General features: G+C 47.2%; 1 protein-coding gene across 9 annotated transcripts; it reads left to right on the top strand.

Annotated features, from left to right (window-relative positions):
* TMEM255A (transmembrane protein 255A) lies at positions 1–27555 on the top strand. Of its 9 annotated transcripts, none has more exons than XM_074599668.1 (10): positions 1–207; positions 4563–4705; positions 9087–9149; positions 14586–14675; positions 16539–16601; positions 17659–17747; positions 20462–20624; positions 21969–22112; positions 24633–24684; positions 24811–27555. In XM_074599668.1, exons 1-10 carry the CDS (start codon positions 150–152, stop codon positions 24852–24854), a joined length of 909 nt encoding a protein of 302 aa, XP_074455769.1. In that variant the 5' UTR covers positions 1–149; the 3' UTR covers positions 24855–27555. The 9 variants fall into 9 exon arrangements, with proteins under 9 accessions (XP_074455769.1, XP_074455770.1, XP_074455767.1 ...); XM_074599669.1 differs by having other exon boundaries at positions 20465–20624; XM_074599666.1 differs by lacking the exon at positions 24633–24684.
* Positions 27556–27975: the final 420 nt, after the last annotated feature.

Raw genomic sequence — 27975 nt, forward strand, 5'->3', positions numbered from 1 at the left:
GCGGCGCGGTGGGGTGCGGTGCGGTGCGGTGCGGTGCGGTGCGGCCCCGCCGCTGCCGCCCCAGCGCGCAGGCGCTGCCGGGGCTCTGTCCGCCGCCGTGGCCCGGCGGGCTGCGGCGGGGAGCGGGGACCGGCGGCGGCGGCAGCAGCATGCGGCAGTCCCTGACTCAGCAGCGCCCGGGCGGCGTGGCCCTGCCCGACTCCGTGGGTAAGTGCCGCGGGTGGGGTGAGAGTCCCCGTCGGGCCGGGAGGATGCGGCCATTTTGGGCGGTGGGTACGCGGGGGTGTCGCCGCCCGGACCGGACCGGACCCCCGCCGCCTCCCCCGGCCCCCTCCCCGGCCCGTTCAGGCGCGGTGTCATCCGCAGGAGGACGGTCCCTCTTCCCCCCCACTCCCCTCCCCGTCCCGGGGCCGCGGCGGAGACCCCCGTGGGGCGTCCCGCTGCCCGGGCTGAAGCGGCCGCCGCCCCCCCCCCCCGCAGCCCCCCGGGTCGCGCAGCATCCTTGGGAGCGGGGACGGAGAGCAGCGCTCCTGCTCCTCCCTCATCAGGTCAGAGGATCCCGCGCACCGCTCCGCGCCGGCTGCTCGTTGCGGTTTCCCCAGCCATCCAAGCAGGAGATGAGGCCCCCCGCCGCCTGCGGACCCCCTCCCGCGGGCCTGCCGGCGGGGCCCGTAATTAGAGTGCGGTTTGGGTCACACTAACGCTTTTTTAGCAGAGAAGTGGAGCAAAAGGAGAAGGGCTGGGAAGGAGAACGGCTCGGTGCTATTTGCCCCCCGTTCTCCTCGGGTAAAAGTTGAAGCTGGCTTCCTCGGAGTGCTTTGCGCTTTTTCTTCGCTTGTGGTTTTTTCCCCCCAAAGAACAAGATGGAGAAGTTGGTGCTGTTTCTGTGCCATCTTCTCTGTTTCCTTCTGAGAATCAGGAAAAAAACTTGAGTAAATCAGGGGCAGTACAAAGATAGGGATTATTGCAAACTTTTAAAGTAATCTGGAAAAACCTGCTACAACCTTGTTTTTAGAGTGGGCTTACATATGGGAACTATAATAAGAGGGTGTTTCTGAGGCTTAAGATAAAAGTGATCTTTCTGAAGCCTGTCCAAATTCTGAGTGCCATTTTAGCAAAAGAAATAGCCAGAATATAGACAACATTAATTTCTGTACATCTTCCTCACAGAGTTAAGCACAGTGTTTCAGACCACCTTGTGTACTCACATTGAGGTGATCGCTGCAAGTATTGAGATACCTGGTTTGGGTAAATCATGGAGAAAAGGCTATTGCTGCCTCTTAAAAGCAGAGATAGCAAAGCTGTTGTAGCTCCATTTCTGTGTGTAAAGCTGTACGAAACTCAGTAGCAAAGAGGAAGATGATCTAATGGGGAATGCTTTCTGCAAGAATTAACGTTGAGAGAGGATTTTGCCAGGGCAGCCCTTCAGCAGCTAGCAGGGAAGATAGTGAGTGTGAGTCCGTGTATGCTGAAGCAGCTGCAGGCATCCTTACAGAAGTATAAAACCACTTTCTCAATATACACGTAACAGAATGTGTTTTCAGCGGAAGAAAAAATGGAATTAGTGTCCCAGTACAGAGCTGAAGTGGAGGTAATCACATTATCTCTTCAGTATCGCATCTCTCTCCAATATCAAGTTGAAGGATTGTGGTTGGTTTCTTGGTTTTGTCAGGACTTGGAATAAAAGCATTTTGGCTTTTTTGTTGGTGTTTGGTTTTTGGGTGGTTTTTTTTTGTTTTTTGGGGGGGGTTTTGGTGAGGAATATTACGAGGAATATTGAAAACCTTTCAGAAGTTTTCCAGTTGGAAACCTTTTGTTTCACTTCTGTATGGCGTGTTGGTGTGTGCCAGTTGTGAGCTGGGAAACAACGTAGAAACGTAAGAGGGGAAAACATGGTGGTTCTGAAAGAAGCTCAGGATCCACGAACAGTGTTTCAAGCAGCTTCTTTTAGAGTGTTTTCCTGCAGAAATGCTATTACAAAAAAACTCCAGGTTTGAGGAAAATAGCACGTTTTGCAGGTTTTTTCATTGTAACTTTTTGAAGCATCCCTGATGGAAATGCAGGAATTCCTGTTTGTGTGTGTCAAGGCGATGCTCGTGTACCCACGAGGCTCACTCAGATGTGCTCCGCAGGGTGGTTTTTACACGGCACACAAACATCTGCGCGCCCACACAGCCTAGCTGGAAAGAGTTTAAGCTGTGTAAGGAACATATGGCTGGTTTGACTTATCTTCTGCTCATTTGCCAGCCAAACTATAGCAGTAATCAGAAGTTTGGTAATCTACCATGTGTGTAAGCAAGGTGGGTTCATTCTTTGTTTCCTTCAGAATTAATCTATGTAAGAAGTAGCTATTTTTTCTTCGGTTTCTAAGGTTTTGCTCAGCTAAACCTTTGGTCCCAGTACTTCGGAACTTTCTGATATTTATGTGACACTTGCATTTAAATGATCACATTGGAACTGGAGCATGGCACAAACTATAGTATTGGGGAGGCAATTCATACAGAATGGCCTAACATCTTGATGAATTTTGAATGCTTTAGAAGTCTAGATTTTGTATTATTAGCTTATTTGGCACATTTAGGAAAATAAAAAGATTAACCCCAAATGCAACCTGCAGCAAACAGTTGGGTACCTTTATCTCCATCCTGAAAAAAAATGGCATGAAACTGATAATATATCCAGTCTGGATCTTAGGGTTCTCTAGGAGTTATTTAATTTTGTTTTGTTTGAAATTAGTAACTGTCTAGCTACTCATTCCAGTTAAGGACTAAACTAGTTGTCAGGATCCTTGTTCTTAGACCCAGTGATGTCCCAGCAGTGCGGTCACAGCTGTGCTCCAGGACACAAGCAGAAGGCTTGTGGATGGAGAGCTTTCCTTCCAGAGACATTGGTCAGTCAGAAAGGATGTGGCTGTTCTTGATAAACCTCCCTTGCCTTCCATCTTCTTGTGTTGGGGCTTCTAAGCCCCAAGTTTAGGACTTGTCTGTGATTTCAGGCTCATCTGCTTGGTGTGGGTGAAGTGATCCAGTCCCTGAATTTCCCCAGTCTGGAAATGATCCAGAGCCCCAGGGAGCACTCATGCCAGCAGCGCGGCTGGTGGGTCGGGTTGGGGCGAGTGCGGAGGAGCAGCGGGGAGCTGCTGCCCTTTTCCCTGCGGAGAGCTGTCCCTGCGTAAGAAGGGAGATAATTTGTACCGGTGTGTGTCCACATGGCTGCATCGGTGTAGCTGTTAGGGTGAAGAGATCTCTCTAGCTGTGCTGCAAATATGCGCAGACCCTAAAGAAGGGCCAGGGGGCACCTGGGGCATACATCATCAAGACAGAAAGCTGCACAGCGAGGCCTGATGCGCTCCTCTCTCTGGAGCATTTGGACAAGGAGGTTGTGCTTGTGCTTGGCTTGGCTGAGTCTTTCCTCCCAGCCTGTCTGCAGGTATTTTATCTCGCCACGTGCAGGCTGTCAGGGAGCCCCTGAACCCCTCAGGTGGGGGTTCCCAACGTGGTTTGCTTTAGGGCATACGCTCACTGATGGTGGAAGCAGCTCCTTGCTCTTGCGTCACGTCCCTGCCCTGGTCTGAAATGCTCTGAGAAGTGCGGGTAGCACGAACATCACTTGGGGGAGCCTCTGGGGTGGGAAATACCTTTGCCTGCTCTCAGGATGTGTTGGAGAGCCCTAGGCTGCGGGGATGAGATTCAAGGTGGCCCCTGCAGCCCACAGTGTGGCAGGGGACCGTTAGAGTGCCTTAATCCTACCAGCTGCTCTCGTGGGTGCTGGGTTATGTCTACATAACATATGAAATATAATCAAAAGGACTGTTCCACACAGTGAAGTAAAGATGGGAGAGCACACGCTGAACAAATACGTCTAAAGATGCTGAGTGTAACATCGCAGCCAGCTTTCCTCTTGGCTGATGGAATCACTATTTTATATTTATGTTCATTTGGGAGATCTATAAATATATAAAAGGAAAAAAAAACATAATCAGGCAGCTGTAGATGAGTTTTACTAATCCACAAATTCATTATTCAAGAATCTAAAAATACCTAGTCCTTGCTGAAAGTAGAGGATGATACTACAGGAGGGGAAGTGGCTGTTACTGGTGATGTCTCATTTACACGGAAAATTGTGGATGCCGTATGATATGATTACAGCCAAGATTTCCCTGCTCAAAACAAGTAGCATACCATATGGTTATTTAGCTTGATATAAGTAGACAGATCAGAAAATATATAAATGCCTAATGGTAATATTTCTTATTAGCTCAATTTCCCCAGGAGCTGGGAGGCTCCAATGTATCCAAACAAGCTTTGCAAAGTTGCAGTTCTTAAGGCTGTCTTCATCTACGTCAGAGCAATGATAAGTAAATGTGAATTCAGATGCCCTAGAAACGCTTGATAAAGCATGTTAGTGAAGGTGAAAAGTGACAGCCAAAACCAAAAATATTCTCAAGTTAGAAGAAAGAAAATTCACCACGATGCGGTTGGCGGTGGGAGGAGAATTTTGCGGTACCATGACTGTCCCCAGATGGAATCAGCAAATTCTGTTGTGTGTGTGTGTGTTTTTAGGGTCGTTCAATAGAAGAAAAAGAAATTCCCTCTACGTAACTGTGACTCTGCTCATTGTGTCAGTATTAATTCTAACGGTGGGCCTAGCTGCTACAACAAGAACCCAAAATGTGACTGTTGGAGGTTATTACCCAGGGGTTATTGTAAGTATAGAACTCCTAGGTAGGTCTAGAAAACTTATTGCCTACAAAGTCCCTTGTAATGCTGCAAATGTTATAAAGGGTGATCTTGTCCTGAATATTATGCTCGGCTACTTCATTGCCATTTGATTTATTTGGTTTTTTTATTATTTTGCACCTGCTGCTCATTCCCATGCGAAAATCCCATCCAAGTGGCAGCTTCCTCTGAGCTTAGACAATAACATGCTTTTGAGATCACGGTGAGAGAGATAAATAGGTCTTGTGTCAGTCAAAGCAACCTGAGAACTTCTTTGTTTGCGTACATCACATTAACCCCAGGCAGAAGTAAGGTGAGGGAGGACTATAGCTGCCAAGAACAGTTGAGAGACCAGGTCTTGAACATTCGTGTGAACTCATGGTCATCAAGTTCACTTGCAGAAGTGTTTAACGATTCAGAGTCCCTGAATAAGAAGCACGTTAGCAATAGCTATGGCAGCTTGCCAGGGGAGCTTGCACATCAAAGCAGCTAGCACATCCATTTCTTCTTTTTTGTTATCAATGGATGAAAATGGGAAAGGACAATCTTGTAGCTTCAAATGGCTCAATTTAGAGAAGTCCACTGGTGCCCAGCCTTCTTGCCAGTAGATGTATAACCTCCTGCAGAAGCATAAGGAGCAAGTACATCATACCCCTCCCAGCAGGAGCAGAGGTCTAACGTGAGCTGGAAGGCAAGTCTTGGTCTGTTCCTGCACATGTCTGAGACACACTCAAAAAGAAGCACAAAAAGGACTGATGTGCAGGCAATTTAGGTGTCTTAGCAGGTTGAATGTAGCTGCAGCCCCCAGCTAGAGGCTCCTGGTGTGGCAGTTGTGGAGTGCTCTGCTTTTAGGTTTGGAGCCTCGAAGCTGGAGGCTTAAAGCCATCCCAGATAACTAGGTGGAGACTTGTTCTTGCCTTACTGCAGATTGATTTATTTGCCACACATTGCTGATCTCGGGGAGGTTTGTACTTCTCTGTGGACAAGCTCTTCTGTGACTGAAGAAAGGCCTTTTATAGCCATTAGTGTGGAACATTGTTACAGACTTTTGGGCCTCTTTTGGTTTAGGATTGATTTTCTGGCCTGTCCCAGTAACTCCTGCATTTAGGCCTGATCTTTTTTAAAGAGAAGTATAGAAGGAAGGTGCTGAGGAAGGTGACAGGCTGGCTTTAAACTCTCCGCACTTAACCCACACTCTGTCAGCCTGAGGTGAACCTCATGCTTCAGAGCAGGTCCTGCAGTCTGATGCAGATGGGTAGAGCCTGTTGTTCGTGTCCCCTTGACATCTCCCGTGCTATTTATGCTCCAGGAACGTCAGCATCGCTTACGCTTTTGTAAGACTCAGTCTACTCAAGGAATTAATGAATTCCTGGACTTGGGAAGGGTGTTGAGTTACTTTATTCAGAGGCACCCTCACAGTTGTCTTTGTTGCCAAATTCCCCCCCTGTTAGTTCGTCAATCCGCTGTGTGGAAATGTGTGACGACCTCGCCTGTCCCCCTGCACAGGAAAACATTTCAGTTTGCTGCTGGATGCTTCAGCAGGTGCTTAAAATAGCTGATGTTTCGTAACAATCTGGGATTTCTCCCTTTACTGTGGAAAAAGGACTTGCTGTGGTGCATGAGTACTCGGTGAGTTGTCCCCGAGCAGGTGGCTTCCACAGACCTGAAGAAGCAGGTCCTTGCAGGTCTTGTCATCCAGATCTTCACACAAAGATGTCTCATTTGCTGCCATGCCTAATGCACCGTTCTTTCCTCCTTTAACTTGTGTGTCCTTGGGCAAATACCTCTTGTGCAAGGAGGAAACAGGCAAAGAAGTGGCTGTCTAATGTGAGGGATTATCTTCCCAGGCCTCTGCTCCCAAGGAAGGATAGAACCGGGCACTAGAGACCTTCCACGCATCAGTGGGATTTTGTTTGCTTGGGTTTTTTGGGGGTTTTGTCTGTTTTATTTTCCCAAACAGTGCAGTTCCTCCTTGACACAACTGGACAAGCTGAAGCAGAGGGTGCAATGACATGTCCTATAGTCAGGCTGCCTTCACCCTCCTCCACGACCACCGACACCTCCACGACCATGTCTGTGAACAGGCTGTGCCTCTGTGGGAAATATCCTCACCTGTGGCTGGATGACTGAGGTGGGCCTGGGAAGCCCAGAGTGTAAGAGTGATGCTCAGCAGACAAGAGTGATGATGGGGTACAGAGGGCAAGCATCCTTGTGAGGCTCTGTGGGATACATGTGTAGTCTCCAAGCTATACCAGCTTCCAGCATCTGTGTAAATGATTGACCTTTCTTAGGCTTTGACTGGCCAAACCTCTTCCACAGTGGTTCCTTCTCAAGTGTGTTGGCCTGGAGCTTTACTCTGGAAAAGCATGTTCATTTTGTGTCCTGCCCTCCTTTCAGACAGACATCCCAGCACATCATATCCACCAGCAAATAAGTGATGCAATTGATACAGATTACTGAGATCTCTTTGTCCCATCCATCTGGTCCCATCCCAACCATAAGAATGACTGGTTTTCCCGTTAATGCAATGTGAATTCCCATTAATTACTGAGAATCCACTGATTTACTTGTCTTTACCTGTTGGATGTACAGACTTGCTCTAATTTCTTCTTTTTGAATTATCTTAAATTATCTTAAGATTTCACCTCTTGGTTTGAGACTGCTCTGAAGCACCACATGGACATTTCTCTTAAACTTGTTGGATCAAGCTCCAAGGGCACAAAACGTTTTTCTCGAACATTTGCCTTAGGTGTGTGTTGCCACATAACTTTCTTGCTGCTAAACATCACCAGACTGAAAATAATGCCTGTATCCATATTACTCTTAATGGCTGGATCTCCCAGGTTTTGGGCTTGGAATTGAGCTGTAAAACTCCTGTTGCTTGGGGAAGGTGGGAATTGTTGCTTGCCCAAGCCGAGCAAAATAATAAGCCCAGAAGTGCCAGCAGATCAGTTTGGGGTAGTTCAGCAGTGCCCCTGGCTCTGCCCTGCTGCCCCAGTGTTAAGCAGCACCTGGCTTCAGTGCTGTGCGTCCCACCGTGATGGTTTGTCCCTGCTGTGGGGACAATGGTCTCCGAGAGCTCAGAGTGCAAGGCAGGTAGCTGGAATCGGCTGCTCCACTTTAATCCCCACCATTTGAGCCAGCAGCCCTTGCTGCCTGCGGCACTGCATCAAATGTTACCGGGCTTAGGCAGAGCAGGGCAAGAGTAAGCCCAGCTTCTCATCGTGTTTGTGTCTGCTAATCTCTGCACGCGCCTCTGATTGTTAGTTTCGGATTTATTAAAACTTTTTCTTTTTTTCTGTTCTTGCATCTTAAAATATCGATTCCAGATTAGTTGACTCATTCTTGAATCACTGCAGCTTGTATCGTGCTTTATTCTGCTTCCTGAGGAGTTGGCTGGTTATTTGGCATTCTCACCCGGATCTTCACTGCCCCCCTAGTCTATTGACTGGATTTGTACCTGCTTAATATGACCAGTCCAACGGTAGGACTTTTCCGGCATTTCTCATTTTGCCGACCCATAGAAGGGAAGTTGGATATGCTCTATACCAGTCAAAGACTTTTCTCACTGTGGCACAGAAGTACTTCTGCATCTCCTCCTGTGGTCCATGGCTCCTGGTTGAAGTCCCTGTTTCTGGCCTGGCTGAGATGTGCTCTGTCCTAGAAACTTCTATTTAGTGTAGCTAAATAGCTCAAGGCTACGGAGAAAGGAGGTGGGAAATCGCACTCCTGGCTGACTTCACTGAGCTGAAATAAGAACAATGTTGTCAGTTATGGCAGCAAGAAAACATGCTTTTGCTGGAGTGGCTTATTCTGTTGGCTGGGCTGGCGTGAGCTTTTCTGGTAGAAGACACTGGTTAGTGCATCCTCACCCCTAGAAATAAGGGAGGAATAGAAGGTGGCAGCAAACTGCTAAATCTTCCTGAGTATAATTCTCCCTTATTTCATAGTTCACATCAAGAAACTCTGAGTTGAAAACCTTGGTGAGGTTCCGAAAGCCTAGTCCTGCAGATTCTAGTGATGCGGTCTTCCTAGGTTTGCATCTGGAGGCTCCTGAGTGTTTGTAGGGTTATTCCAAGACAGCAATGTATATCCTCATCCACCAGCCATTGCTCAGCATCACTGGGGAGGGGCTGGAATTCAGATCTCATCCTTTTGGTTTCCGCACATGCTTTTAGTGTCATATAAGGGATACACTTGATAGTTCCTGCTAGTGAGAGACTCCACTGATTCCTTGCTGAAGGAAGAGTGCTCCCACATCCGCAGTATGTTCTTTTGCTGCTTCTGGATGTAATTGTGTTCTGTCTGCATGTAAAATATGTTGGATGTTGTCCTGATCTAAATGCTAACAATATGTTGTTTTTTCAGCTTGGTTTTGGGTCGTTTCTTGGAATAATTGGATCAAACTTGATAGAAAACAAAAGGCAAATGGTAAGTTCATTATAAAAACTTTTAAAAAAGAATGACATTAACTAAAATTTTGTATGTAAATAGTATTACTGGTTTTCCTAACTTTTCCAGGGTAGTGTTACATACCTCTTGAGAACTAGGGATGATTTCTGGCAGCCCAGGAGAACAAGGCTCTTAACCCTGATGCTTTTAAACTGAAGAAAACAAAATGCTCGAGGAGGCACAAAGTGACTATATACAGTCTCATTGAACTCAGTGGGATTTTTTTAAAGGGCTTGAAATAGAGTGTTTGGAGTTTTCAGGATAGTCAGTGCTTCACTTTCTGTTCCAAGCAAAGGACAGAGAGGTGTAGCAGCAGGTTGTGTAATGGCCAGCCCAGAGACTGGAGGTGAAAGCCCTTAGAGGGCTCAGCAGAAAGTCCTTCCTGAGGACAGGGGTGCTCAGAGCTCTCTGCTCTAGATATGTCTAGAGAAAAAGTCACTTGAGATATTGACATGATGAAAAGCATGAAGCCTGGTGTGATTGAAAAGCAACCACCTCCTCCAGTGTTGCGGGCTTACATACGTGTTGCTGGTCCTTGTTTCCAAACTCCTTTTCAAGTAGGTTTTCAACCAAGAAACTTTTGCATGTTGTAAAGTATCAGTTGGGGACCTGAGAAGCACAGAAGATGCTGGCTAGACCAGATGTGTGGATCACAGTGCTCTCTGGTTCCCTTCTCACGCTGCGAGGAGGCTTTTGCGTGCTGGGACTGGGCAGCCACTGTCTAGGCAGGCCTCTGGTGTCCCATCCCATGGGATCAACGTTCAGAAGAGAGCAGGTGGGCAGGGAACATGCAGATAGCACAAACCATATGAGACCAGCGCTGCTGATACGATAGGATCACAACTGAGCTTGTGCTCAGGTGGGAGGGGGGTCTCTCTGTGCAGTGGGGACAGAGCTGGCCCAGATTACCCGCTTTGGCAAGCACAGGAGACTTGTGTGGACTTGGCTGGTTCTCTGACAGCCCCTAAACATGTCTTGCAGATGCTATTTAACAACCCCCTTGTCTTCCTGCCTGTGCCATGAAGGTAGGGGCTGTAGTGCTTGGAGGTGTCAGTAACAGGGCTTAGGGTGGGGGGAAGTCTTTTGAGAGAATTTAGCAAGAGGCATGGGGAGAGACAGATCAAAAGAATTTGGTATGTGATGCGGTCCTGGCAGGCTATCGAGCTCAGTCTTTCCTAGCCCGTTTGTTCTGCTTGCCGCACATGGCTGGCTAGAGGTAGCCTGTGGGCAGGTACAGGCCAGCTCCTGGTGCACCCTGTGGACATGCCTGCGTCCGCTTGGCTCTCCCGGAGTGGCTGCAGTCCCCCTCCCCGCTGGTTGCCCCATGGTCTGGCAGCGAGACCCCTCCAGCCTTGGCTGCACAGGGCCAAGGGGGATCGTGCTGGCTCTGCAGCCTGTCCCGCTGGCCCAGTGCCGATGCCTGCTCTTGATGGGATGGAGCTGCCTCTGCGGGGGGGCTCAGGGATCAGATTAGCGGGGGGTGCTGCTGGCCAAGAGTAAGGCATGTTTGCCAAACTGCAGAGGGAGTTGGGAGAAATTCCTGCTTGTCCTAATCCAGAGGCTGGGCTGGGCTGCCTTGCCCTTCGCTTTGCCAGCAGCGTGCTCCCTGCAGAGCCGGAGGGAGAGAGTGAGGCAGGCCCTGTGGGAGAGGAAAACTGCCTTTCCCACAGGCAGACAGGGTGCGGGGCAGGTGGGCTTCCCAGTGGATATTTTTTGTTGTTTTCACCCTGGCTCTGCAAGAGCAGCATGTCCTGTTCTTTCTGTCCTAGCGGGGTTTCCAAGCCTCTTGCTCATCGAGTATTAGCAGGGTGTCAGGGTCTGGTTGAGCAATGGCCATATTATGTCAGTCCTGCGTTCTTCACAGGGGTGCCCGTGAGTGACAGCGTGGCTCTGACTTGACTTGTTTGTTTATTCTGAAGAGCTCTGGGTAGCCCATGTTTATTCTTTTCATCTCTCTATCATTTTGTGTCCTAAAAAACACGCATGACCCAGCTTTGCAGGGATTGCGTCACTGCTGCCTCAGCTGGCAGCTACCGTGTCTCTGCTCTGACCACAGAGGGAACATGCAGTAGCTGTCACTTATTGTCCCCATGCTTTAGTCGCTTCTCCTCCTTGCCCAGGAGCACTTCACAGTGGCAGCTGTGTCCATTACATGTTTCCATAATACCACTCTCAGTGCAGGATTATTCCTTTTTTTTATATTCTGTGAGCTTCCCCAGTGTCCTAGTTTGCTAAAAGGCAGTCTTGGTGTCGCTCGTTACACGCTTGCTCCTCAGTGATGGCAAGAAGAGCTAAAAACAGCTTCTGCTGCCATGTTCCGTGCGTGTTTCTGCCCATAAGCTGGCTGGGGAGCATGAGGAGTCGAGCAAGCCGATGTGGCTGACGGGGAGAGCGAACCTGAAGCAGCCCTCCACTTCTCTCCAGCCTGCCGACAGGAATAGACACCTCTCGTTTTTCCCACCCGAGCGTATTGGCTTTCACACCGTGCGTCCGCACCTCCCACTTGTCAAAGTGAGGGAGAGCTTTCGTGCCCGCGGGGAGGGCAGCTGCCCGACAGTGCTGCCGGCAGCTCCGACGTACACCCCAGCCGCCCGCTCAGCAGTTTTCAAGTGAGGAGTCAGCATTTTACGTGCCTTTGTGACAGTCAGCTGTGCCATGGAAAAATAGTACCCACTAGCTTCACAGCCCATGTGTCGCTGGACCGCGACCTAAAGGGAACCTCAGCCCAGAACGCTCCTGCACTCTCCGAACCCAGTCTGTCTTTTCTCGTCCGAATGCTACTCTGTGTGGCTGACTCTGGCAGGATTTAGATGAGCAAAGACCAAATCACTAAATGTTACACGGCTCTTGAGAGGGACTTCTGCTTGCTACAGTGACAGTATTGTCAACTGCAGATCAAAAATCTTGTTGGCAAATCATGAGATTAGTTGAAAACCATGTGATTTTTAACATGAATTTGTATGGTTTTATTTGCTGTTTGGTTTTTCTTTGTCATAAATTCTCAGTGTTTGGTTTTTCAGGCTTTTCTTTCTCCAGCTGAGAGGCAGGAAGCTCTGTATAAATAAAGTGAGCAAACCCATTTCTAACACCAGATCCTTATATCCTAGTAGGGCTGTTATGAAAGTATCATCATTGACCTTGTATTATTTTAAATAACTACATTAGCAGCTCCTATCTGCAAGCAGGGGCGACCGATAAGTACCTAACTGTGTATATTTAGTGTTTGGCTCGCTTCCCATCTCCAAGGGTCATGCTATTTAGGGAGACTATCCTTTTCGTGTATGTATGAAACAAAGTACAGAGAAAAACTAAACTTGCTACAAAATAACCTAAGCCATAAACCCCATTTTTTTTCCACCAAAAGCGTAGGAAGTTGTGCTTTCTCCCCTTGTGTGGTTTCACTGGTTGTGGTAGTGAAACGCTCTGGCTGCTGTAGTGGGTGGTGCAAGCTGTGATCCACGTGTGGAGATGGTGTGGGTCTGAGTCGGGGGGAATGCAGTGTTTACAGCTGACAAAAACAGGGTCCTGGCATAGGACCTAATCCTGTAAAACTTGTCACCTGCTGCCATCTGCAAGTGCTTTGTGGCACAGCATGTAATATTCCAGTACTGGCTTGTTACTAGTGACCGTGACTTGTTTGTATGGTCGTTGGGTTAATTTCACAGTCTGCTCTGCCTGCTGCTGCAGTTTTTATTTGCAGTCGGACAGTGTGCATCTTGAATACTTGCCTCATCTAGAAAACCATTTTATTTTCTCTCATTTTGAAGCTAACTGAAGTAAGCAATTTTACAGGGACCATTTCCACAGTCCCAGGTGAGCCCTCCAGCATCTCCTCTCGTTGCTCAGGCTGACCTGGCCTGCACGTGCATGTTGCTGGAGGAAGGTCTGTTTTCAGTGAGGGAGGTTTAGGTAAAAACGCTGTGATTAACCTAAAAATCCTGAGATACTTTAAAAATACATATAGGATCCCTCTGGCTTGTGTTTGCCAAGGGGTTTGGCTTGTCTTTCTGAGAACTGGATCCTTGTACGGTGGCAGGAACCAAGGTTTTGGAGCAAACGTAGCACCTGGCGCTTTAAAACAAACATGCCCGTGCTGGGAGACCCAAGATAGCTGCCAGTCCTAGCCAAGCTAACTGTTAATCTTGTATTTGTGATATTAGTGATTTTTACTATTGCTCCAAGCTCCCAATGACCAGATTCACATTTGTACTTGTGGAACAGTAGTTTTTAACAGCTGCCAGCGACCGATACTTGAAGGCTATGATCGCTGGAGTGGAAAAGTACCAGGGAAAAACCCACGAAATCTTTCAGTTCTTTAAATGGAAATACTGCGGTTCCTTAAGCTACCTTAAGCTACTGCTGCCTTTGTGAACCTGCCTGTTTGAGTGCCACGCTTGCCCTCCCTCCATGGCCCTGTCGATATCCCCCATGTGCTTTAGCGAGGGGGATTGGGATCGGTATTGGGAGCTCTGTGTGTGATGAGCTGGTCTGGAGCCTGCTGGCAGCGGCTGAGCTGCTGCTCGGGAGCGAGGAGTCATGTCGGCACTTGCGCACGTGGTTCCCCAAACTGAGCGCTGGCACTTTAGGCAGAGGAGGTGTTTAAAGTGGTGTAGTGGGTGTGGAGACTTTGTTTCTCATAGCTGGGTGGGGGTATGAGTATTTCTGCTTTACCTTCTGAGTGCTTTCACCCTAATTTTAAGAATGGGCAGGATGGGGTCAGTGGAAGTGGATCAGACCTGTCTGACTCCCCTCCTGGAGCTGAAGGTGGAGATCTCTCTCCCTGCAGGCTTGGAGGGGTCCCATGGGCTGTGCTCACCACAGCCCGGCACTGAGGAGCCCGGCCAGGCTGCTGTGAGGGTGTACAACACCCGTGGCGTAGGCTGGTCACCTGTCTTCTGGTCTCATGGCTTTGTGCTTATGCCTGCGTGAAAGTGTTGTTTCCTGAAGGCACATTCCCAGCAGAGAGGTTCACACACAGGAGCCTCCTGTGCCCTCAACAGCCTGGGAAGCATCCACAGGAGCCGCTCCCCATGGCGCTCCGGGATGGGGAGAGATAAACACCCCTCCTTTCTCTCCAGGGAAGAGTTAAGGACAGCGGTAGCCAGAAGAGGAGGTGTATCCTCAGCCTAAGTTTAGCACTTTGGAGTCATGGAAAAACTTGCATTACAACAGTCCCCAGAGAAACAATCTGGCACAGCACCACTGCTCCTGCCGCCTTGCAGGAGCAGACGCTCTCCTTTGAGATGCACATCCCGTTGCCTTCAATGAGACCAGGCTGTGCGGCCCGGGCAAACATTTGGGTCATTGATTGCTTGAGGGCTTATTGACTGTGGTTTACGTTATCCTTCTGGAGAGGGCACGAAACGCTCGGTTGTGGAGAGGCAGATGATACTTTGCTTTGTTTTCCTTTCTCAGCTGGTTGCATCGATCGTCTTCATCAGCTTTGGCGTCATTGCTGCGTTCTGCTGTGCCATAGTAGACGGTGTCTTTGCTGCCAGACACATAGTAAGTGCTTCCAGGAAAACACAGGTCCTGTAATGCTTTTACTCTAGGAAAACAGGTGGTGGTGTCCGTAATCCTGTATCAGGCCACATGAAACCCTGTGAATATATGTCATGTGCTGAATGCTGTTTTAAATCATAAACTTTAGAAAAATGTATCAGCTTTTCAAAAATATTTTGAAATTAGCAGCAAGCCTTAAGATCTTAAAACTTCCCTTTAGGTTTTTTTGTGTATGCTTTATGTGTTTACCAAGTCTCAAAATTATAAGATGTAACGTGAATTACAGCTGTTGCCAAGGGGCAATATATGAGCAGTAACACCTATGGTATTTTAAAAGTTAGCAGAGGTAGTTCTTAGTGCTGGTTGAACCGTTGGATGTTGTAGTTGAATGAAGCAATTTGATATGAAGCTCATTAAAACGTTACAGTATAAACAGGAAGCACTTGCAGTAGGTTCTCAGTTTCCATTTGATGACTTAAAAGTACAAGGTACTGCTGTCATGACCGATTGCTGGGACAGTGGGATGTGCAAAAGCTTCAGTTATTAGAATAGAAATTAAAAAACACAATTCCATTTCAACTTTTTAATTGACATTTGTAACTGCAAACAGATTTTTGTCTTGCAACTCTGCAGTTTGATGACTTTTTTTGAAATTTTTGGCAAAATGGGATTAAAAAGGTTTATTTATGATTAGAATGGAAAGGAATTTCAGAAGGTCAGAATTACCCATGAAGTGGAAGCTCCCCGTGTCAGCTGGCTTGTTATTTTCCTTGCGAAGCCAGCTCCCCTTTCCTGGCCCTGAGCATTGCGATGGTGGAAAGGCGGCTGGACGGCAGGCTTTGGTGACGGAGCAAAGGGCAGCTCTGCTCAGCTGCGTGATAGGTCTCCGTCTGTCGGGATGCAACCGGCAAGTCTTGGCCATCTCTGACCCCCCGCTTCTGAGGGCACATGAAGCATTAGCTTTGTTAAAAAGGTGGAGCTCCTTCGACTCCTGATCCTGGCCATGTGGGTCTGAGCCCCGCAGACACGCTCTGGGATGTTTAGATGCTGACCTCATGGGTCGGGTGATGGCATGAGCTGGCACCTCCTCCCGGCTGGCCGCGGGGATATCTGCCTGTCTGAGGCAGCCAGAGCTGAGCCGTTGGGATGACAAGGGCTCTGGTTTCTGCCTCTTAATGGATGGCCGTGCTTTCACCGCTTCACCCCCTGACAGCCCTAAAATGTCACTGTCTTGCTGGAGACGTGCTCCTGTCACGCTAGCACATAGCGTTCCCCCTGTCGCCTGCTGCTGCCCTGCCACCCCAAGCTTCGGATCAGACGCCCAGAGAGCAAGTCCTGCTGCTCCTGGGAAGGGCTCGCTGGTGCGGATACACACCCAGCGTGGCTGTCCCTGAGGTTGTGCCCTGGGGACCAGGCTGCACCAAAGTGAAACGTTAACGCATGTTTGCAGGCTGAGCCGTCCTCCAGAGCTTTCCCACAAGTCACTCAAGAGCCCAGAAAGGCGAATTTGCCAACAATTTAGTGAGAAATTGTTAATGATTCAGTATGAAGAACCCTCGGAAACACGTCAGGCAGCCCTGGGATGTGTCTGGGGGGATGAGGAATGAATCATTCCATTCGGGGCGGCCGCCCTCACCCAAACAAGCCCAGCTGAAGAGCCTGCTCTTCCCATGCTAGCTGCAACAAATACCTGCCTCCGGGACCAGGGTTAAGCATCACGTGGGGCTCAGGGGGGCTGCCCTGGGGTGGGGATGTTGCAGAACAGCCACGGTGTTGAGGAGCTGATGCGAGAACAGGGTCTCTCTAAAGCCCAGCCCCTTTCCCCAGACCAGCGGGCTGATTTTGATTTCGCTTTTTCATCGGCAGGATCTGAGGCCACTGTATGCGGGGCGATGTCAGTACTACTCCAAGAGCACGACCCCACCTGAGGTGAGAGTGGGTTCGGCTGTGTTGTCTCCATGAATGGGACAGCTTCATGGTGCAGGTGGAGGAACCTGCTGCCAGGCTGCTGCTCCGGTGTCCCGGAGGTCTGCGAAGCGAGGAGGGGATGGGGAGGCTGGGCCTGGGGCAGGAGCAAGGTGCCGGGAGGACTCAGGCAGTGAATTCCTCCATACTGTCGTGTTAGCGGGTGGAGAGGAGGGGATGGCACATAGGAAAATACACCAGTTTCTCTAGATCTTCAGCTGCACATTCATTACAGGAGCAGGGTGGTGGGTTAAGAGTTAGGACAGCAGTAATTTCTGTGGATACGAGAAACATACACCAGCCTCCGCACCGCTGCTGTCTATTGCCTTCTCCAAAGAGGAGACGGACATTCCTGCCACATACCGATAGTGTGTGTGGACATCTTTGGCTGCCTTTGCTGTGTCCTGAGAGTCTCTCTCAGATTTCCTCACAAGTGTCCAAGTAGTTTTGAATAACCACTGTATTCCAACTTAAAATGCCTGCTTGAGGTGCAAAGTAAGTACTACACAGTGGCATAGGTGGGGTCCATTCTCTTTTCAGAGAGACAGCTCTCTGTCTTTCTGCTTTCAGCAGTAGCTTTCAGCTCACCGTCCACATGAGCTACCCACAGACAGACAATTAACCGCTTTAGCCAGTTATTCATCAATATGGGAATCTTGCATTCGGTTTGTATCATCCTATTGACGGCTCCTTGCTCTGAGTTGCTGTGTGGTGAGGAGTGTTAGTTCAGCAAGGTCATGGCTGCGTCTAAGAGTTGCGCAACGCCCTTCCCAGGCAGGCATGTGCTTATCTAGGACTTCCCCATGGTAAAAGGAAACACTGGTCTGTTCTAGTCTAGTGCGCCTTTATTCCAGTGTAACTGTGTACTTTGTATGAGCTGTGCTGCAAGATAAGGAAACAAAAATAAGCCTGGGGCTAATCTGGAGATCAGCGCAAAATCTACATGTCGACTGGGCCAAATAGCAGCAGCAACCATGTTTGGTGATTATGTCCTTTATGTATTTTTTCTGGATTCACACAGGCAATCTGTCACCCACAGCGCCGTGCACCCTGCACACCGAAAATAAAGACCAACACCTGCTTCTGCTGTGACCTGTACAACTGTGGAAAGTGAGTAAGCTTAAAAATACCATTCCCTGCCGTGGGAAGGGTGAGGAGTGGCCATGCTGGTTTGCAGGTGTCTGAAGGGCTAGGACAGGGCAGGAGCAAAGTATCGGTTAATGACAGCTATTGTAGGAACAGATCTTAAGCTGTGGCTGCTAGCCAAAGGACTCCCAGGCAAAATACGATGAAGTGAAGGGATGTATGAAATACACTAAAGCAATCCCAGCTGTGGGTAAGCACGCTCCAGGCCAGCCTGGCTGGAAAAACGAAGAGGGTGTGAGTTTCCATTATTTCCATACTTGATGCCTTCCCCAGGTTTTCCCCTATTGAATGTCCCTTGTCCTGACGCCTTCCTTCTCTGTTGGCACTGCCTGTTCCCTGGGTTTTATTTTGTTTTAGAAGATTGAAGGCGTAAAAACTGGGACACTGTTCTTCCTCAGCTTGTCACCGTTTCGTTCCCCACCCTGCTAACAGGGATGAGGGTTCACAGGCTGGTTCCACCTGCGTGTTCGTAAATCAGCGTCCTCTCTGCCCAGTGAATATCTTTCATGGCCACAAGAGGTTGGAAGATGTACCAGCACTGTGCAAAGATGAGTCAGAAGGGCGGTTACCAATCGAGAACCACTGCATAGTGATCACACCGTCATTAGATCTGGTACTCTGCCTAAGCCAACTTAATTTACAGCATGCTCTGCTTACACCATTTGGAGTCTCTAATGTGTGTCAGCAAGCAATTACTAAATTGATTTTTTTTTATTTTTTTTTTTAGTGCTGGCTTTTGCCTAGGGCTGTTTCAGGCTTAGCATTTCGCACAGTGCTTAGTTGGGCTGGTCCCCACTTAAATCATTGACTGTGGTGGAGGAAGATCAGAAGCTGCTGCTGGGAGAGGGTGGTTCTGCGTGCTGGGAAGGGTAATGCCTGGTCTCTGTAGGACTTTGTTTCTGTGGAAGCCACTGGAGAAGGGTGAAGCTTACTCTTCCCTTTGACAGTTTACAGAACACGATCCCTTTTTACTAGCTGAAGAGAGCAATATACAGAGAAGTGATGGGAATAGAAAAACTTGTAACTTTTTTTTTTTCTTTCTTTTCCCCCCAGTCAGGCTGGTTCAGGGTCCTGCCTCTGACCCATTTTCACCTCTCTGATATAAGATATCGGTTGTTACCATCTCAGTCTTGCTTAGTACCACACAAGTGTTGTGCACTGAGGAGGTGCACATCGTTTGGGATCTCAGTAAGAAAGGCACGGACACTCAAGGCTGGTTTGGTCACAGATTATGTAAAGGATGGAAATGATAGAAAAAGTGACAGCGGTCTTGCATCCCTCCTGGTGCTGGGAACCCTGGCTGTGGCAGCGTCGGAGCCCCTTGCCGTTGACGAGTACATGCTGTACTTATCTGTACAATGCTGAATGCTCTCAGTGGTACACCAAAGCGTGCTGAGCGCTTTACACTCTCAAAGATCTCCATAGGAACGGGCCCTTGCAAACAGTACATACAGGTTGCATGGTTAAAGGTGGTCATGGTGTGTGCTCAGGTTATACAGAGGTCGTGTGGGCTAACATACAGGTCTTTACAACCTGTGGTTACGCTCTGCCTCGATTCTGCTTGAAATCCCTGTCTCCTCATTGCAGTGTCTTCTGCAGTGGCCTGCTAGAACACGATATGGAAAAAAGGAAAAGAGGAAACTGAAATGGAGTAATGAGGGAAGGAGGGTGGCTCTTGTGAAAGGGGGCAGGTTCCTGCAGGCCTTGCAGAATCTGCTGGGGAGCTGAGCCTGGATCTCCTGCTGCTTGGCCTTAAATATGATCTTATTCTTCCCCATTTCCTCAAAGCCCTTGTGCAGTTTGAGCTTAACTCCTTGTGTGAGCTGGGAGATAAGTCATTTGTAAGCCCTTAGTATTGTTTGGCCCTGATAAACATGTTGTTTTTAAGGGGAGTTTGCTGTATCCCACTACATCTGGTAAGCTATGCTGAAGGGCCCATTCCCCTAAGCAGCGGTCAGAGAGAAGTCATTACTGGAGAGACTACAGCCCACGTTGCAGGAGCTGCTCTATCCTTTCCAAAATAATGACCTGAGTGGATTTGACTGACTTTTCTCCATCTCTTTTCTGCATGTGGAAAAGATTAAAAAAGTGAGCAGAAAGGCCTCTCTCTGCCTGGGTCCCAGGGGTCCTGCCAGCCCGTGCCATTGCAGGGCCACCGAGGCCGGGCAGCTGGAGCAGGGCAGCTGAGTTGGACGTGTTTTGTGTCCAAGCCCCGCGGTGCCAGGAGGCCAGCTGTGCCACCCCGTGCCTGTTCTACCCAGCTGCTCGTGTGCCTGTGAGGAGCAGCCAGCCCTGCCCTGGCGGCAGCTGCCACTCCTCGGGGCACGGGCTGATTCCCCTGGGTACTTCCCAGACCAGTTTGTCCTTGGGAAACCTCCAGCACCTCTGTGGAGATTTCAGATGATAGAAATAAGAGGCAGATTCAGACTCAAGGTCATTTGTGCATTTGCAGGACTTGGTTGTTTCACAACAGATCAAGCCGCCTTCTGCCATTGTCATGCAGGGAGATCTCGGATGCTGCAAGCATGGGATCTACCAGGCTTTAACTCCACTCCCTCAGCAGTTAGGTCCAGGTTGTTATTAAATTACAGAATGCATCTTACTGTCCAGCAGAAGTACTTAGGTTTTATGATGTGCGGTGCATTTTTTTTATCATTGTTGTTTTTTTCCTAATCTAGCAGAGTAGAGATTTCTGGAGGCTACTATGAATACATCGATGTCAGCAGCTGCCAGGACATCATCCACCTTTACCACTTGCTTTGGTCAGCAACGATTCTGAACATAGTGGGGCTGTTCCTGGGGATCATTACAGCAGCGATACTTGGAGGCTTTAAAGACATGGTAAGATGGTACCAATTTCTCTGTGCATTAAATGAAATGCATCAGGCAAATTGCCTTTTAAAAGTAATCATGAAAGCAGCTATTGGTATTTCAGTGCAAATGATCTATGCATCACTGCAATCAGGCTGGAAAGAAGGGGACGAGATAACTGCAAGGAGAAAGTGGAGATGATTCACCTTTCTCATCTGATGTCATCGCCTGCACACAACTAGAAAAGATGAACAGAATGAGGAGATTGTATTTTCAAAAGGAACCTTCTCAGAGGTGCTGGCAATACCAGGATGAAAAAAAAATAAGCTCTTTCTTAAAAATTGATCTTTCTTTTCATAGCATTGACCTTCTACAAGAAAATGTGTGGTGGTTGCTTGTGAATTGTTGATTTATATACTGATAGCAGTAGTAGGGTTCTGAGCTTTACAGACTGTTTAAGCAGCCCTGTTAGGCTGAAACTCTCCATCTAGTTTCTTCATGTTGCAGAATCTGAGATGGTGAACTGGGGACCAAAACCGGGTGGAAGATTGCAGACTTCAGATAATGAAAAAAAAAAAAAATGCTGTTCTGACAATGTGAGCTTTCACATACCCTCACTAAACCAGGCTGCCTGTTACCTTCCATACGGTTTTGTTGTGCAGAGGACAAGTCAATGGGTAGAAATGAACATTCAACAGATAAATTTGGGTTTTTTTTTTTCAGTCTCTTGTGACTCATTCAGAATAATACAAAATGAGACACACAGAAAAGAGCACTTTTTGTCCTGGCAATACATTTTTCTTAGAAACAAATCTTGGGCCCTGCACTAAGGTGCTTTATTTCAGAGCTCTGAACTTTCCTACACTCTTTTCAGACTCACCAAGATCTTCCCAACCAAAACAGGAGATGCATTACCAGCTGTGTTTCATGGCCTTTTGAGAGTTGATGCACACCAGACACCCTGTAAACCTCTGCAAAAAAAAGATGTGTAGAAGTGTCTGTGAACAGCAGTACCAGAGGAGCTGAAATATGCTGATCTCAAAATGCACTGAATAACAGAGTAATCAGAATTAATGGATTCTTCCTCCTACGTGTGAGGATGCGATCTGAACAGTTGTGTTGTACTGGTGTGCGCTGGGCTATTGCCAGCTTGTGCCGTGGAATCTGAGATGAAACAAGGGGTGGCTGAGGAATGAAATGACCTCTGGACTCACCTGATGCCCAAGAGGGAACTGGACTGCCAGCTGCTAATGCGACAGAGTCAAGCTCTGAAGACACACAGCGCTCCTTTAGATCGTTTCTGCGTTCCTGCAGCTGTCAGCTTTCTGTGACTTGGTTAGCAGCCTGAGAGTCTCTCTTTTTTTGTTTTCACAGACTCCTTCCCTCCCTACTCTGAACTGTACGGTTGAAAACGCACACCCTTCGGTCTCCTACTACTCAAGGCCACAAGTGACATCTTACAACACCTACTACCACAGCACTCCTCACCTGCCCCCCTACTCGGCATACGACTTTCAGGTAGGGAGCGTTACAGGATGTTTTCTTGTTTCGCAGCAAGGTTAAATCCAGCCGGTCTGCAGGACCTGTCTTCCCATCATTCACACAGTTTAATTTTCCCGTTCCTGCAGAGAATACCAAATCTTTCCTACTAGGCATCAGTCCTTGGCAGTGCTCTCTGTTACTAAGGCAGTGTTTTCCTGAAAGCTGTCCTTGAAGAGCAGGCAACAGAACCTGCTGGTAGAGGCCACATTAAAGATAGGCATCGCCTCTGGCTCCTGCAGTGCTCTGAGGGTAGAGGCAACGCGAGGTGCTCAGGTCCTGTTTTTTTTTAGGCCAACTGTTATGTCTGAGGGAAACAGATGAGCTTTTGGAAACAAGCTGTTTGAGCTCCTGAAGTCACATACTGGCTGAAAAGCTGTTCTGTTGTGTTTTTTTTCCACACGCTTCAGCTGGTCCCTGCAAACATCACCTCTGCTGTAATGCATCCCATCCTCTTCTGAGTTATGGAGCTGTGCCGTTGGGAACGGTGATTTCATGTGAACCTTGCTGTCAACATCAACTTTCACTTCTTGGAGCAGATGAGGACATTTCCTCCTCAGCTCATCTGTCAGGTGGATATTACCACAGTGGTGATGTTAACACATCATGCGTTTTCTTTGCAACCATCAGGGCTGGAAACTTTTTTTTATTAACAAGAGCTTAAGGTCTTGGACATAAACTAAGAGGTGTGCTCTGTGATACCCACCACCTCCCTCATCCGAGCCATGCATTAGAGGCAAAATGAGTCTAAACCTTTCTGGTTTTACTGATAGAACCACTAGACAATGCTGTTGTGAGGGCTTCCTAGAAATATTTTAATACTTAATCAGAATTTCTAAGACATATACAGATTTGCGACTCATTTTTGAGATTAACGCAACTTGGGACAGTCGCTAGCGTTGTATAACTTTTTACAGTTACCAAAATGCCAACCTCAGGGCATACCAAACCAAGCTCTGCTGCAAAGTCCTCTTCTCAGCCGCTCGGCTGGTACGAAGCGCTGTGTAACTGGGGGTTTGTCTGTCCTGCAGCCACAGCGCCAGCGGAGAGCTCAGCACGGGCGGGTTTGCCCTGCTTTTCAGCCAGGAGTACTGCCGGGGCTCTGCTGACGCTGAGGGCTCGGGCGGGCGGGCGGCAGTCTCTGCGTCTCACTGCTGTGAGCACAGGGGTTGGCTGAGGAGCCAGCACAAAAGCTGGGCATTGGTTGAGGTAATCTAAATTTAAAATAGCCCAGTCTCTCAAATGCAATTCCGAGTCTGAGCCTTGCTTGTCTTCCAGGGAACTTGAGGGCTTGCATGAAAGCATGAGCTGGGGCCTCTGGCTGTGGAGACCCTCTCTTGCCTTGAGCCCTGCTCCAACCTGAGCAGTGTCCGTACCGCCCCGACACCTTCTCCCCTGGTACACCCTACAGCACACGGAGCCAGCCCAGCCTCGCCGCTCAAATCCCTTTCGAAGGCTGGGCTCCCTCCGATGCAAGAATTGGCCAACTCAGTACTTCCCCCTCATCCCACGTGTCTTTCCCACGAAGAAAAACGCAGCACTCCAGAATTTCTAAGGAAGCTTGTGCCCCTGCAAGATGTGGCTTTCACACACAACTCCAAAACGACAGACCCATCTTCCCAGGCATCAGCTTCGTTAACAAAGCCAGGCTGCTGCTTGCAGCCATGGCAGCGCTTCTCCAGGACTTGTGGCTGAGGCAGCTGTGTGTAGGCGCTTGGTGACGGTGAAAATCCAGAGCTGTGTTTGCTAATGAGTGCTGGTACCACGTTGCCACGGCAGTGCCCTTCCAAAGGTCTTTGCAGTCCGGGGGCTCCCACCCATTGGGCTTTAGGTGAACTGAGGCGTGCTGGAAGAGCTGTTGGGTTGTTTGAAACGGGAACGGTTTGTGTGGCTTTCTGTGAGGTCCTCGATGAGCAGGCTGGGCTTTGGTGGGCTATAGATCCGCTTGATAAACCGCCACAGGTTGGTGTGAGGGGAGTGACGCAAAAAAGATGCTGGTTGAAAACAACCTCACGCTTCTCTCTCTGCCGGGGAGTCCGGCCAGGCAGGTGTGGGGTTTGCAGGCCAGCACCGTAGGACTCGAAGCCTTGGTAACGAAGGTATTTTGGAGAGCAGAAATTAATCTTCAGGCATGCACGAATTTGGTTTCTCCACCTTTTCAAGCTTTTTACTTAGTGAAGGAATAAATTATTTTGCTGTTGTTAATTTCTGGGTTTTTTTTATTTGTGATAAAAAGTTGTGTAAAAAGGCATTATCTGCAGCCTGTTCATTGTTGCTACTGGCTGATGTGTGGAAACCATCAGAGAGAGAGACTCATCGGTTTTCAGTTGTCCAGCCTCTGTGAAGTGTAGTAAGTATAAAAAAGTCATGAGAACGAAATTGTTTGGGTTTGGTTTTTTTGTTGTGGTTTTTTTGTTTGAGTTTGTTGTTTTTTTTAAAAAACACCTTCTTCAGTTTTTGGTCTAAGAAGTCTCATTATGCAAAACTGTTACTTTACAGGCTGTGCTTATCCTGAATGCAACAAGTTATTTGAATACTTACTTGTACGTAGGTATGTTTTGCTGAAGTGAGCCTTGAAATGTTAATCTTGCACTGCTTGGTAATGAAGTATCGCTTTGCCAGGGCCCTCTACATTAAGCAGTGGTTACATTACAGCCTTCTTGCTGTCTCCCTGCAGCATTCCAGCGTGTTTCCAGCCTCCACTCCTTCTGGCCTCTCTGATGACCCCCAGTCAGTGTCGCCGTCTCCCAGCTATATGTGGTCCTCTAATGCGCCGCCTCGTTACTCGCCACCGTATTTTCCACCTTTTGAAAAGCCACCACCTTATACACCGTAATGAATGTGGGAAAGAAGAAGAAAAAAATATTTGCCATTGAAATAATTGTGAACATTTTGTATTTATATTTCACTGTGGGAGGGAGCTGGAGGATAGATACAGAAGATAATTGCAAATACAAATGTTAGGTTGGACTGTTCTTTCTTGCGAGACTTACTTCAGAGGTTTAACAACAGATGTGAGGAAGGGGACATACTGCTGATGTTTTACAGTGACAGTGAGTAGCAGGTGACCTAAATTTCCACCTTCTTGTTTTACCGCAAGGTTCATGTAGTCCTTGTTTTTTAATAAAGTGATACAATGCAGATGATAGATTCTGGTCCGCCTTACTCCAACTTGTGCCAAGCTGAAGTAAGGGTAGCCAAGATCGATAGTTGCCAGAGAGTATCAGCCTGTTTAAGGTGAGGGTGCTTGCAGACAGCTTGACTTGATGCTTGTTTTGTTTGGCTTCAGGGCTCTGGTTGCTGGGATTTTTTGGGGCCGAAGAACCTGGCTCATGTCACTTGTTGGTTACAGCCTACACACTGGAAAAATCCTAGGGGGAACCACAACAGTGTCTGAAACTTAACGCTAATTAAAAAAGATAACGTCATAGGATATTTTCATGTATGTTTAGCATAACAATTGGAATACTGCTTTTTTTTTTGAGGGGAAAAGCTTTAATAGGCAAGCTGGTTTTTATTTCAGAATGCTTCTTAAGATAGAAGGTGAAATGCAGTTGTCTCCCTCTGAATTCTGTGTAAGTAATGCTGAAGTCAAACAGTTTGGGTGGTTGCACTGCCTAAATCTTCCTTGTATTCCTATAAAGAGCATCAGGAACTGTCCACAAGTCACTAAAAACATTTATCTTTTTTTCCTTCTGTTTAGTTGGGATTTTTCTTTTAAGCTTGTACTTTTAACTTTTTTAATGGACTGAATGAACACCCTGAATAAGCACTGTTTTAGTAGCTGTATTATGGGCTGCACATAAGGAATATCCACCACTAGTTCTCCAAGATGTAAGTCTCACGAGGCTAAAATTCAACACCCTGTAATATAGGATGAAACTGATAGAAATTTGCAATTATTGTTGTGACTTTCATTTAATCTTCAGCTGGTGACTGTGCTGATTGATCTAGATTCCAACAGATTTTTGCATGCATCCTGCATAACAAAAGAAGGTCAGCTTTGTTGTGTGACACACTGTCCTGTAAAGTGTGGTTCTACTCCAGGAAGTGATTTCAGATGACAGCGTTCAGATCTGAGCTGCTCAACCTGAGCGTTCTCAACTGCTTACTTCAGGGACAAAAATAAGGTATTGGCATTTTACTCCTTATTTCCTAAAGATTTAATTTCCTTGGCATCAGATTGTTGACACTAATCCTCAGTTGTCTGCCTTTATTTTCAACTGATGCAGACAAAAAGATACCTAAAAAGCTAAGTCTGGCTTTCAGAACCTACAAGTGGAATACATCCCAGGGGAAAAAAAAAAATAAATCCAGTTGGATTTTGAACTGTGGCATCTCTCTACTTTTAATCTGGAAAAAAAATAATACTGTCAGAATGGAAAACAAACACTGAAGTCTCTGATCTCACTTTTCAAAGTATACCCACACTTCTTAATGCTGTTTTTAATCCTATGCATTTGCAAAGCCTTTAGGCTAGGCTATGTGTTCACCTTATCATTTCCACTGTCAAATACTAATCAGTATATTAATAAGCTAAAGGATGCTATTGTTTATCTAGAAGCAAGTGTAACTTTACTCCAGTAACAAAGAAAAATAAATGGCTGGAGAAGGGAATACAACTTGGGATTTAAAGCAGTAGTGTACGCAGAACATACCCTGGTGACTTTTTGTTTTACTATAGATTGTTGAAGTGCAGCTCCTGTAAATGTGCGTACTGGAAATAAATGTATATACTAGGCCTTCATCCATTTTATATTACATTTTCCTGAATTAAATCTTGATAAAGAGATCATGAGCAATTTCAAACTAGACAGTATGTCTCATGGTAAAACTCCCCCCAAAAATAGAATCAGAAGGGCACATTAATTTAATGTCAGAAAACATTTTATTGCTGCATCTTTGAAATAAAAGCTAACAGTCCTGTCCTGCTTCTGACAAACACACCCTGCCATTTGTGTCTGTCAGCTAAAGAGGGCTAGGACTATGGGACGCTACCGGACAGGACTAAGAAACTTATGAGGGGAACATAACTTGTGGCAGAGAAACAATTAAGAAATGATTGTGTCAGTGGTTTTGAGTTGACAAATACTAAACCTAGAAAGTTATCCAAATTCTCTTTTTTTTTTTTTGGTAAGGAATATTTAAGCAAAAATTACATTGCTGCTTTAAATTCACTATAAGAGGACAAGTAAATTTTCACATTTAAAAAATTACCAGTGGGATTTTCTGTTGAATTACCTGTTTCCTTCTGCTTGAGTAAAACTAAGCGTCAATGTAAATGCAACATTCTGCACTGTATTCATCATTTCTTATGAGAATGTTAAGATTGTGACTCATATGTACCCTTTTATTACTTTACCAAAGTTAAATAAAATCGTGTGACTTTTGTAAACGTTTATAAATTGCATTTTACATTTTAGCAACTTTCCTGTTTTACAAGCATCTTTAATGTTAGTTGAGGAATTACAGTATAATAGCATCACGCATTTAAAAACAAAACAAAACAAAAACCACCAAAAACTGTATTTGCTATATTAGAAACTGGTGTTTCTACCAGGATTAGCCAGAGACACCTTTTTTAAGTTCTGTTTTTAAAAGCCCCCGATGCCCCCACACTTTAGAATTCTGCAGTTCTACCAACGTAAGAGGGTACCCTGATTTCAATCACTATCACTGAACAGTTGTAACTCCTGATTTTTTGTTTAACACAGAGGTGAATAATCTAGCCAGTGCAGTGTCAGTGTCTCATTTACTTGCTTTCATGTGTCCAGTATTACTCTGGGCCTAATTCTGTCCTGATGATGTCAGCTGTTCTTCGATGATGTAGAAGTAGATGGAA

The sequence above is a fragment of the Larus michahellis genome, chromosome 9, assembly GCF_964199755.1.
Source record: "Larus michahellis chromosome 9, bLarMic1.1, whole genome shotgun sequence".
Lineage (NCBI taxonomy): Eukaryota > Metazoa > Chordata > Aves > Charadriiformes > Laridae > Larus > Larus michahellis.